This window comes from Furipterus horrens, unplaced genomic scaffold (assembly GCF_987537825.1).
Source record: "Furipterus horrens unplaced genomic scaffold, mFurHor1.1.pri manual_scaffold_4, whole genome shotgun sequence".
NCBI classification, from domain to species: domain Eukaryota; kingdom Metazoa; phylum Chordata; class Mammalia; order Chiroptera; family Furipteridae; genus Furipterus; species Furipterus horrens.
Window position 1 is genome coordinate 42894499 of NW_028327174.1, and position 12782 is coordinate 42907280.

The 12782-nt window shown below is 36.5% G+C and overlaps 1 protein-coding gene across 1 annotated transcript in view; it reads left to right on the forward strand.

The window, feature by feature from the left end:
- LRRK2 (leucine rich repeat kinase 2) overlaps window positions 1-12782 on the forward strand; it is a 143917-nt gene that overhangs the window by 99018 nt on the left and 32117 nt on the right. Inside the window, exons 34-40 of the mRNA XM_090273021.1 lie at window positions 4201-4388; window positions 5259-5413; window positions 6441-6587; window positions 6730-6921; window positions 7550-7696; window positions 8573-8673; window positions 11692-11882. Of these exons, the coding sequence (XP_090129147.1) occupies window positions 4201-4388; window positions 5259-5413; window positions 6441-6587; window positions 6730-6921; window positions 7550-7696; window positions 8573-8673; window positions 11692-11882 (1121 nt within the window). The remainder of the gene's footprint in view (window positions 1-4200; window positions 4389-5258; window positions 5414-6440; window positions 6588-6729; window positions 6922-7549; window positions 7697-8572; window positions 8674-11691; window positions 11883-12782) is intronic.

Genomic DNA, 12782 nt, shown 5'->3' on the forward strand with positions numbered 1-12782 from the left:
ATGTTTTAGTTTTCTATTGCTTTTTAACAAGATAACCCAATATTTAGAGGTTTAAAACATCAACAGTTCATTATTTCTCACAGTTCTGTGGGTTGATGAGGCTCGTTTGAACAGTTCTGCTTCGCAAGGCCTTGGCAAGGCCACTCACTGGGCTCCCTTCATTGCACTGATCTGGAAAATCCCAGAGGCTACGTTCACCTTTTGGTGTATTGGTGCTTCTCCGTGTGTCTCTCCTGTGGCTACTCCTCCTGAAGTCTAGGCTGCTCCGTGTACCTCTCCTATGGCTACTCCTCCTGAAGTCTAGACCCAGAACTGGTACAATGTTAGTTCTGCCACATGCAAGTGAACAGAGCAACCACAAGGCCAGTTCAGATTCAAGGAGAGGGAAAATGGACTCCAGTTCCTTATGGACTCAGCAGCATGCATGTGGAAGGTGAAAAGAAATTCATACGTTCATCCTGGGAAACAACCTACCACAAAGAATGGTAGCACACATAGATGTACTTAAAAAAATCAAGCATGAACCTCTTTTAAAGCCTATTTGTCTAAGTACAATAAATTAGAGTAACCATGTAATGATGGCTTGCATACAAGGGGTTACTGTGTGATTTTTCAAAGATTATCTCAATTAATTCTCAGAGCTACTCTTTAAATAATAGTCTATTAGCTCTCATCTTGAGGACAAGGAGGTAAAATAATTTATTCAAAGTTATACATTAGGATTTCAGACAAAGTGGTTTGACTGCAGTACCTATAAACCTAACCCTAGGATAAAATGCTACAAATTTCATTTTCTCAAAATTCATTTATTCACTTTATTTATTCAAACCATGTTCTGGATATTGTTCTGGTGCCTGGGTTATAGCATGAGACAAAAGAACACCCCCATATTATCCCATTCTAAAGGGAGAAATAACCAATAAACAAACATTTAATATGTCAGGTGGTACAAAGTGCTACAAAGAATATATAAAGTATGATTGGTAATAGAACATGCATTGTTAGATAAGGTTATAGTAACTTAGTAACAATGAAAGATCACACAATTCTTTTTACTAACTAAATTGTAAGAATGATCTGGGACTTCTATCGTCGTCGGCAGCCGTCCGTCTCGAGAGACGATGGTGTAGCTTCTTAAGAGTCTATCTGCACCGCCGAGAATGGCTGTGCAGTCCGACTCGGGAGTGACATGGTAGTATCTGTCTCCTCCCGTGTTGAATCGACATCTTGCGATGACGCTGAAGCTACAGAGCCTGGGCAGGGTGATATGGAGGGTCTGCTGTTGCCCATGCAGCAGACCCCCCCTCTCTTCGCAGCTGAAGGATCCAAGGGAAAGACGGAGTCAATACAGCTTGGGTTCAGGTGCGCCGCAGGAGTTGCCGGTGTTGACTACAACGTCAAACCGCCTTAGGGACTCCGGCTCCGGATTTTCTGTCGGGGTTTACTCCCTTAGCCTTTCCCCTGAAGAGGTATGCCGCAAGGCAGCGGAGGTTTTTTGGAGTCAGAGTTTTCCTTCTCTGATGTACCCTGACTGGAAGATCGAACCAGCGACACTTAGCTCGCAGGCCGACGCTCAATCCACTGAGCTAAACCAGCCAGGGCATGGGACTTCTATAAAGTGTACAATATGGCATAGGTCTCAAAATATAGGTTTTTTAAAAAAATTATTTTTCAATTACAGTTGATTTCCAAAATATAATTTTTATTATTTAACAACCCTTTATGCAGTTTCACTAGATATCATTATGTTCAGTCAATTGTGCGTTTCTTGATTCAATAAACATTCTATCTACAAAATGGAAATATAGAGAAGAGTAAGACAAGTCCTTAGACCTAAGGATTTTACATTTCAACATTTCAGCCAACTACATAACATAAATAATGTTTGCTCCTATTTAAGTATTCCTCAAACACAGGTCTACTAAAGAAATGAAGTATAAACCTCTTTTTAAAATTTATTTGGCTAAATAAAATGAATAAGAATATGTAGGTAGTAATTGCCGACATATGAAGACTTACTAAGCACTAAAAATCTCATGGCAATCTAAGAGATGGTTACTTTTATCCACTTTACAGAAAAGGAAACTGTGGCTTGAAGAAATTAAGTACCTTTTCCAAGGTCACACAGCGAGTGATAGAACCTGATCTGAACCTGGGTTCTTCTAACTTAGGTTTTTAACTGCTGTGATGATGATCAACGCTTAGAGTATGGCCTCCACATTAAAATCATCTGGGTTTCTCTTAAAAAAGCAGATTATCAAAGCCTCATTCCAGGCCTACGGACACCAAATCTGAGTGACGCCCAGCAAAAGTCAGTAGTTCCTTTGAAAAATAGTAAACTGTACTATACGGCCTCTCTTCTCACTGATGGAAACCATCTTCTGTTACATAAATGTAGAATGACATTTCTGTTGCGAACCTATGGTGATAACACATTCTGAAAGATAATTTCCCTGGAAATGTATTACTAATGAAAACTAATAAGGATGCAGGTATTAGGTTGATCTGTTGATTGGAGCTAGGGAAGGTTTGAGCTTTTTTGGTTTCAGAGGAGTTTCATAATTTCTGATCTGAATTCATTCCCTTAATTTAATCATTAAAAAGTTTATTGTATTTTTCCATTAACATTTAGCCTCCTTATACATCCCTCGCCCCAGGAATCACCACACTGTTGTCCATGCCCATGAGTCCTTTTTCCTTTTTGCTTGATCCCTCTACGTCTAACCTCCCTCAATCCCAGAGCTGTCAGCCTGCTCTCTATGATTCTGTCTCTTTTTGTTTGTTACTTCAGTTTGTTCATTAGATTCCACAAATGAGTGAAACCATATGGTATTTGTCTTTCTCTGACTGGCTTATTTCATTTAGAATATTGTTCTCCAGGTTCATGGCAAAGGGTAAAATTTTCTTCTTTTCTACAGCCAAGTAGTATTCCATTGTGTAAATGTCCCATAATTGTTCTATCCACGCATCTACTGATGGCTGCTTCCATATTTTGGTGATTGTAAATATCGTTGCAATGAACATAGGGATGCTTATGTTCTTTCAAATTAGTGTCTTGGGTTCCTTTGGATATATTCCCAGAAGTGAGATCACTGAGTCAAAAGGAAGATCCATTTGTAATTTTTTGTGGTATCTCCATACTACTTTCCACAGTGGCTGCACCAATCTGCATTCCCACCAATAGTGCAAAAGGCTTCCCTTTTTTCTACATCCTTGCCAGTGCTTGTTCATTGATTTATTGATTATAGCCATTCTGACAGGTGTGAGGTGATATTTCATTGTGGTTTTAGTTTGCATTTCCTTGATAATTAATGAGACTGGGCATCTTTTCACATGTCTATGGGCCATCTATATGTCCTCTTTGGAGAAGTGTGTATTCATTACCTTTGCCCACTTTTAAATTGGATTGTTTGGTTTTTTGGTGTTGAGTTTTGTAAGTTCTTTATGAATTCGGAATATGAAACTATACAATAAGACCATAGTAATCAAAACAGTATGGTACTGGCATAAAAATAGACATGTAGATAATGGAACAGAATAGAAAGCTCAGAAATAAACCCACACCTTTATAGTCAATTAATATTTGACAGAGGAAGCAAGCTCATACAGATGGGATAAAGATGGCTTATTCAATAAATAGTGCTGGCAAAATTGGACAGATACAAACAGAAAAATGAAACTAGATCACCGTCTTGTGCCACACACAAGAATAAATTCAAAATGGATTAAAGACTTCAGTATTAGACCTGAAACCATAAAAATTCTAGAAGAAAACATGGGCAGTATAATCTCTGACATTGCTCATAGCAGTATTTTATCTGATGTATTCCCTGAGGCAAGGGAAACAAAAGAAAAAATAAACAAATGGGACTACATCAAACTAAAAAGTTTTTGCACAGCAAAGGAAATCATCAACAAAGTAAAAAGACAACCCATGGAATGGGAGAACATATTTGCAGATGCATCTGATAAGGGCTTAATTTTTTTTTTTTTTTTTTTTTTTTTTTGAGGGGAGTGTATGCCCTACTGGGCTTCTAGGTAACATGGCTGCTAACTAGTGAAGTTAGGTTCTGTGTTATATTTGACCTTGTTAAAATTATTCTGATTATTTTCACTGAGCAAAGTGACACAAAATGGTTTAAATTCAAAACTTTTCAGAAAGTAAATTCCAGTGATTATTTATAAGTTTAAATCTTTCAGATTTTGACAGTGAAAGTGGAAGGCTATCTAAAACATCCTAAAGGAATTATTTCACGTAGAGATGTGGAAAAATTTCTTTCAAAGAAAAAGAGATTTCCAAAGAACTACATGCATCAATACTTTAAACTTCTAGAAAAATTTCAGATTGCCTTGCCAATAGGAGAAGAATATTTGCTGGTTCCAAGCAGGTAAACCAAAACCTTAAATAACTAATTACCTTATAAAAATACACTATTATATTATTTTAATTGTCAGACTTTGATCCATGATTAATGTACTAAGTATTATTTTTGTTTATTGCATAAAGTTTCTTCTGAAGTATAGTATTTATTTTTAATGAAAACACTACATTTGACATTTTAAAAATAAAGTGACTCATGTCTATAATTACACTTTGGTTAACAACTGCTTAAATTATTTAAGAAAGGTAAATAGTGGATATTATTGTGTGTATGTCTCCTTACATGGTGCTGAGACAATTATTCTGTTAGGTAAGTTATGGGGAGATAGTGAATTTTCACCAGCCAAGAGTCTTAAAAGAATTTATTGCAATGAATTATCAGAAGGGGGCAACACAATGGAGGCCTAATTTCTAACCCAGTATTGCAAATTTTTTTCTTACTGCTTTATAAGCATTAGGAGAGTGTTATAAAGTAATACGGCGTTGAAAAGTGCAAGTAACATTTATTGATGGATGATGGCCAATTCTAAAAATAGATATAATTTTTTTTTGTAGGACATACAGTCTTTTCAAGTTTTATATAATCCCTTGCTGGATAGTTGTCTGTGCATAACTAATTGCAATAATTTATTCATTAGTGTAAATAAGAATACTGAAAAAATTCACGCATCTACTACAGCTGAGCATACATTTGAATTGATTAAACAACCATTGAATTTTTAAAGTAGAAAGAGCATATAGCAAAAGAACATTATAAAAAGGGCAATTGCTTGAAATGTTTATCTTCAGTTCATCAATTTTAAGTAGTAAAGCATTTTGGTCAACATGATTGGGTGTTTTATGATACTATATGATGATGATGTCCTTTTTTGTTTAGTTTGTCTGACCACAGGCCTGTGATAGAACTTCCCCATTGTGAGAACTCTGAAATTATCATTCGACTATATGAAATGCCTTATTTTCCAATGGGATTTTGGTCAAGATTAATCAGTCGATTACTTGAAATTTCACCTTACATGCTTTCAGGCAGAGGTATGTATTTAATGAAGGCAATATTTAGAGAAATTGGGGGAAAGCATATTAAAATTAACGTGTCATTTTCGCAGAGTTTAGTTATTTGTTAGTTATTTGTAAGACACCTGAAAATCCAAAAATAGGCTCATAAGACTTTAGGTTGGCCAATATAAAGTGCTCAAATAAGTGTGTGCAATTTGTCAAAAAGAAAATTCCACAGCTTCTCATTTAAAGCAAATTTGTTCATATTTTAGACACATTTATAATAAGTATGAATATTTTGCTTCCTAAGCCAAAGCAGATTAGAAGCAATAATTTTAAAACGTAGATTACCAGGAGTCATTGGTTTAAACATACACACATAGACACTCTCATGCACACACACAAATGAAAGAAGAAAAACTAGAAATGAACATTGTGAAGTCAGGGAGCTTTACTCAAGAGGTGTAACATCCTGACCATTGTGAAGTCAGGGAGCTTTACTCAACAGGTGTAATATCCTGACCATCAGACCACTCAGTGTAGGAACTGTGGTAGCTCCATTCTGCTGCACAGTCCCTGAGGGGTTTATATAAAAAGAATAAAAATGGGTCTCCATAATGCAGATGTTATTGTATTCTCAAATAAATCATATCTTGCTTGCAATTAATCAGTATATAGGTGGTTACATTGCATTAAAACATTCAGGAAGTTCTGCTTTTAGCATGACCACCAACTTTTTTTTTTAAAGTTAGGAGAAATTATTTACGATTCTCTTTCTTCATCTATTGAACATACTAAACTAATTAACATCATGAACCTGAAATCTGTCTTAGTTATCTATGGACATTTTATTTACTTTATTGCAAAATTAAGGATAAAATATTTAGCATCATATTTAATTGCTATAGGTGAGGACTATCAATAATTATTCCGATACTTTTTTCAAAACAAATATATCTCTATTACTGTCACTTGGGGTATGTGCAGTGATTTTTTTCCCCTTTAATGTATGGAGTATTTAATGATTAATGGATACACCTGGGTCCATTTAAACTTCTTTCAGAACGAGCACTTCGCCCAAATAGAATGTATTGGCGACAAGGCATCTACTTGAATTGGTCTCCTGAAGCTTATTGTCTGGTAGGATCTGAAGTCTTAGATAATCACCCAGAGAGTTTCTTAAAAATTACAGTTCCTTCTTGTAGAAAAGGTAAGGAAATTAATTCAAAACTTTGAATTGTACCACGAAAGAAATTTAAACTTCTTTTCAACTTTATAGTTGCACTTATTTAGCTTTGTGACTGGATAAAGTTCAGATAGGGCGGTGATGAGCTCCTCTTTGGATTATGTAGGCTATATTCTTTTGGGCCAAGTTGTGGACCACATCGATTCTCTCATGGAAGAATGGTTTCCTGGATTATTGGAGATTGATATCTGTGGTGAAGGAGAAACTTTGTTGAAGAAATGGGCATTATATAGTTTTAATGATGGTGAAGAACATCAAAAAATCTTACTTGATAACTTGATGAAGAAAGCAGAAGAAGGTATGTATTGACACAACTTAAAAAATGTTTTTAAGCGATTTTTCAATATTTGTAGAGTGAATTTTGTAATGAATGTAGAAATTATTCTTGTCCATGAGGGATGAGTTAGAGGACACTACACTCAATTGCGATTATATTTGTTACCAGCAAGATGACATGTTCTAGATTCAGAAGAAGATTGGTTTGAGAGGGTGAATATTGGCACATTGAACAATATAACTTTATCTGTGAAATGGTAATACTAACAAAAACTATTCCATAAAATTGTTATAAAAGTTAAAATAGATGATACGTGGAAATAAGTTAACAACATGTCAGCTATATAATAATTGCTCCATTAATATGGCACAAGCAAAGAGTAGATAATTTCCTAGTCAGATATTGGGTAGTCTAAGGCAGTTCTGAATTCTTCTTTCTAATGAGTGGACCTAGGAATGAGTTTTTAAAATTCCAATAAGTAGATATTAATTTAACCTTTAAAACTTTCTCAAATTTTCTAGAGAAAATTGGTTTGTAAGGAAACCTAAAAGACTGACTAGAAATAATAGAACATTTTTGAAAGTCATAATCACAAATTTATATGCATTGTTTAATTTTTTTAAATGCATACTTCTCGCATACTTCTCAGGAGATCTCCTAGTAAATCCAGATCAACCAAGACTCACCATTCCAATATCTCAGATTGCTCCTGACTTGATTTTGGCTGACCTTCCTAGAAATATTATGTTGAATAGTGATGAATTGGAATTTGAACAAGCTCCAGAGTTTCTCTTAGGTAACTATATTATTTTGGTTTGAGAATTAAAATTAGGATGCACTTTTCCTAATAATCTATACAATTTTCAAATATAATTGTATTATGGTTTTTCATGTCTTCATATAATTGCCATAATGTTTTTTCCCCCTTTGGAATGATATATTTTAAAGTAATATCATGTTACAGATCTTGAATTTGCTTCATGCACACTCTGGTAGACAAGGTTCAAGATGAATAAGGGACTAGCATGGAAGCTCCTATATTTATATAATATGTTCTTGTATTTGCCTTAATTGCAGGGATTGGAAGGCAGGTAAGGAGATTTTTAATTGAGTGGTGCAGCCATTTTTCATTCTCAGAAAGACAAAGTATATTGCCAGTTAGCTTTGGGGCTAGGCATGGGGAAAAGAGCTATGATAATTTTTAAATTTCTGACTCCAGAATGACCACAAAAAGACTTTTTTATCAGCTATATGGAAGATGGAATAAAAACTAGTTTTGAGGAAAGAAAATGAATGTGCCTTTTGATGGGCAGTGATTGAGATTTGGAGGAGCATACTGACAGAAATCTCCAACACAAAATTGCCAGTATAGTTCAGGAGGTGACTTGTGAAAATTCTCTACATCTAGGTATAGATTAAGTTAGAGAGTGGATAATGTATTTGAGTGGGAAGTATGTAGATTAAAGATAGGAAGACTAGGGACAAAATCTTTACTTGCTTCTGAATTAATGGAACAGAAAAAAGAAGAAGAATCATTAAAAAATACTTGATTCAGTGAAACAGGTAGGTAAGATTTATTTTTAAGTATACAACAGGTATAATTACAACAGACATAATTAATTTTCCTGCTTGGACAGATTAACTTATGTGCTTTGTACTCTCTTTTCAAAAGGTGATGGCAGTTTTGGATCAGTTTATCGAGCAACCTATGAAGGAGAAGAAGTGGCTGTAAAGATCTTTAATAAACATACATCACTTAGACTGTTAAGACAAGTAAGATATTCAATAACATTATTACATTAAATTGTACATTGTTAATCTCCTGGAACTCTTGTGTTGCACATGTTTGGGAAAAGGCAAAATGATAAATAACCACACTTTCCCCAAAAGCGTACTTAAGTTTAATTATGAAATTCAACATTGTTCTTCTTGGAAGAAACAAAGAAAAGACAGTTTTCTGAGAATTCTTGGTTCCAGGCTTCACAGATAAATACCAGATTTACAGAAGAAAAGAGGGTACCTCTTCTGAAGTCTTGTATTTCAAAGGAACTAAAATCCATACATAGTAGATCATTTAAAACATTTTCTTTGCCTCACTTAAGTCACATGTTCTTTTCTCAACAGGCACTTATATTCAGGGCCATACTGTGTGCTGGTTGGCGTAGGCCTGTGTTACTGAACCAACCACTATGGCAGTACAGAGGATATTACTTAGAATATTCCCAGCTTTCTCTGAGAATGGAGTTGGGGTCATTTTCCCTTACAGTTGATGGGCTGCATGGGTGAAGGTTGGAGAGCTCAGCAAAGATCAAGCTACTCTTAGAAAGAAAGAAAAATGAATGAATGTTGAATGCATATAAGCAAGAGTGGTCACTCCAGGTAGTACCCTCTCTGGTTTTGAGTACGAATGGGGATTTATTTAGTTTTTTTCTGAGTTTTTCCTGACAGTAGGAATGAGGGAGAGAGACGGTGAGCGGAGGGGTAAAATCCAATGTGAATTCTGCCATTTTATACCAGAACTCTTATTATATTTTTGAAACCATTTTTTCTTTTTCCCTTGATTTATTTTAAAAAATACTTTGTGCCTGAATCTAAATCCAAATGACTTAGAAAATGCGCAGTTACAATATATTACTCTGAATATTGAAAATAATTTTATGTCTATGTAAAATATCATGGAATGATTTTAATTATTAGTACCAAAAGTCACACTATAGCTCTAGGAATAAGCTAATAAACATTTTGTAAACAGAAGCAAATCCATGAATCAAATCTGGGCACAATATCTTTCAAACTGTACACAATTTGTTATATTAATTTATTTTTCAGCCTGGGTCATTACTCTTCAATATATGTTTCAAATTTTGCTAATGTGCTCAGGGAACCCTGCTGGAAATCAGAACACTAGAAATATATATAGGATGGATTAGTGCATAGGCAGCTAGGTGAACCAGGGAAATGGTAGAAGAAACAGAAACAGTAGAGTGTGAGTGATATGCTTCTAAAGAAAGAGAGAGGGGGAGAGAGAGAAATAGGAAGGAAGGGAGGGAGGGAGGGAGGGAGGGGCCCTGGATGGGTGGCTTATTTGGTTGGAGCATTGTGCAGTATACCAAAAGGTTGTGGGTTTGATTCCCAGTCAGGACACATGCCTAGGTTGCGACTTTGATCTCCACTCAGAGTGAATACCAGGGGCAACAAATTGATGTTTCTCTCTCACATCGATGTTTCTCTCCCTTTCTCTCTCTTCCTTCCTCTCTCTCTAAAATCAATAAACATATCCTCAGGTGAGGATTAAAAAAATGAAAACACTTCATTTAGCCTTTGGTGATGCATTTTGAGGTCATGCTACCAGTGGTCGTGAATTGGGGCCAATCCATGACACTTTTGTTCTCTTCCTCTCTGAGCTGTTTTTCTAGGAGAGAAAATTTGGATTAGGCTTATGTCTGTGTCTATGAAAGAAAACAGAGCTGACTTGACTTGTTCTTATCATTTTTAACCAATTGAGCTAATCAGAAATAGAAGAAAAAATATTTTTATCTACTAAGGACAGACAATTGCAGTCTGAAACTTTTGTTCTTGGAAAATCCCCTCTCAGGGTATTCAGCCTTTCTGGTTCAGCTGGCAGATTTCTCCACACTTCAGTTTCCTGACAGATGCAGTTGACACTGATACTTCCTGTCTTTGAAGCTGGTTGTTAAGAAGCAGAGCCCCTGCAGAAATCACAGTTGAAAACATGAATCAATTTAAAATCTGCTACGCTATAAGTTTCATCTAAATTACAGTTTCGGGGTAAAGTGAAATATGTAGAATGAAGTGTATGTGGAATTAAAATGCAGGAATATCATAAAGGAGATTATAAAGTATCACATGATATGGTCTAGAGAAAGGTGCTATCAAGATGGAGACCTCTCTGTTGAAACTAAAATGGTATCTGGCTCCTTGGGTTGGAGAGACATTGTTGCAGGTGGTGATTGCTTTAGGTCACTCTGAGGAAGTGATGTATTTGAGCTAAGATCTAAATGGCAAGAAGCCATCAGCTCTGTGGATGGTGAAGGGATTTTTAGGCAGAGGGATCAGCAAAGGCAGAGAACCTACGTCTGTAAGGAAGGAGCTGGGCATGTGCCAGGAGTTGAATGAATGCCAGCGTGGCAGAGGCTGGTAAATGAAGAGCAGAGGAAAGGAGATGGAGTCTGAGAGGTGGGGCTGGGGCGAGACCAGGTCAGGCCACAAAGGCTGTGTAGGAACATGGAATTTTAATCTTAAGAGTACGGGAAGTCATTAGATTTTTCAGGAGAGAGTGATACCATATATATCTGTGGTGTTTTCAGGAGAGGGTCATAGCATGTATTTCTGTGGCCTTAAACTTTGCCCTCAGCCAACTTTTCCAGTTAAAGCAGAGATGATTTGCAGTTAACAGTTGACTAGTAGTGGCTGCTCCGAATCCTGGGCTGAGAAGGATTCTGTGTCTAACTAGGGTTCAGTAGGTAAGATTGACATGACCTGTTAGCATGACCACGTGTGTGTACTGTCCCTGCATTAAATGTTCTGATAAAAGCACAAGCAGAAGAAAACAAAAAATAGAAATTAAAATTTTAATTCAAACTAGAATTTCACAATCAGATGTTTATTCCTGAAAATGTAAAAAATATAAAAATGCTCAAAGAAGAAACAAAATTTTCCATAAAATAATCACAGGAAAAAAAAAAAAAAAACATGCTCAAAGTGTTCATACACTTAAGCAAGGACATACTTGGGTCAAAGCTGATATTGTATGATTTTTGATGTTTGCAGGAGCTGGTGGTACTTTGCCGTCTCCACCACCCCAGCTTAATATTGTTGCTGGCAGCTGGGATTCGTCCTCGGATGTTGGTGATGGAGCTGGCCTCCAAGGGCTCCCTGGACCGCCTGCTTCAGCAGGACAAAGCCACTCTCACGAGAACTCTACAGCACAGGATCGCACTGCACGTGGCTGATGGCTTGAGGTAATTAGTCAGGTCATGTGGTTTTCTATTCAGTGTATGACAAGTCTCAGGCTAAACTTACTCTCGGGCTCTGAGAACAGCACTTCCCACTAACAATGTATCCTAGTAACATTTCCAAAAAAAAAATTGGGGTGTAAAACTACCATTTCCTTGATTGCATTTTAAATTTGACAAAACAAGAGTACAAAGATCATGTGGCACCTCCTAGCTAGTTGTAGATTTTGAACCCAGGAGTCCTGCTCCAGAGCCCATGATCTTTTTTTTTTGTTAACTATTTCTCAGAGAGACAGAGAGGGAGAGACACACATGTTGATTTGTTGTTCCACTTACTTATGCATCCACTGGTTGCTTCTTGTATGTGCCCTGATCCGAGATCAAACCCACAACCTTGGCTTATCAGGACAATGCTCTAGCCAGTGGAGCCACCTTCCTGGTCAGAGCAAAAGCCCATAATATTGTATTGACCTGTCTTCTTAAAGAAACTAAAGGCTAGGCTTCAAAGTATCAAGGAAAGTGTCAATTATCATGGATAATTACAATAAGCAAAGATGATTCCATATTTTTGAAAGGGACTGGAGTGATCTCGATTGTTCTATAGGACCATAATGCATCTCCGAGGCACACCCGACCAACAGCCAGACCCAGCTGGACAGACTTCTGGAGAGGCAGTCCAGCAGAGTGGACAGACTGGTCTCTGGAGACAAAGCAACTGGGATAAATCACTGCTTCACACACTTAGTGTCTGTGATTTTATATCTCTGATTATTTTTAATAGTCTTCAACTGTGGCTGTTTTTTGTAATAATTGAAGACAGCCCAAATTAAAGTCATGATGCCCCTATCCCCTGCTCCCCATCTCCAATCACCTCATCATTTCACCTAGGAGTCATCCTTCCTTCCT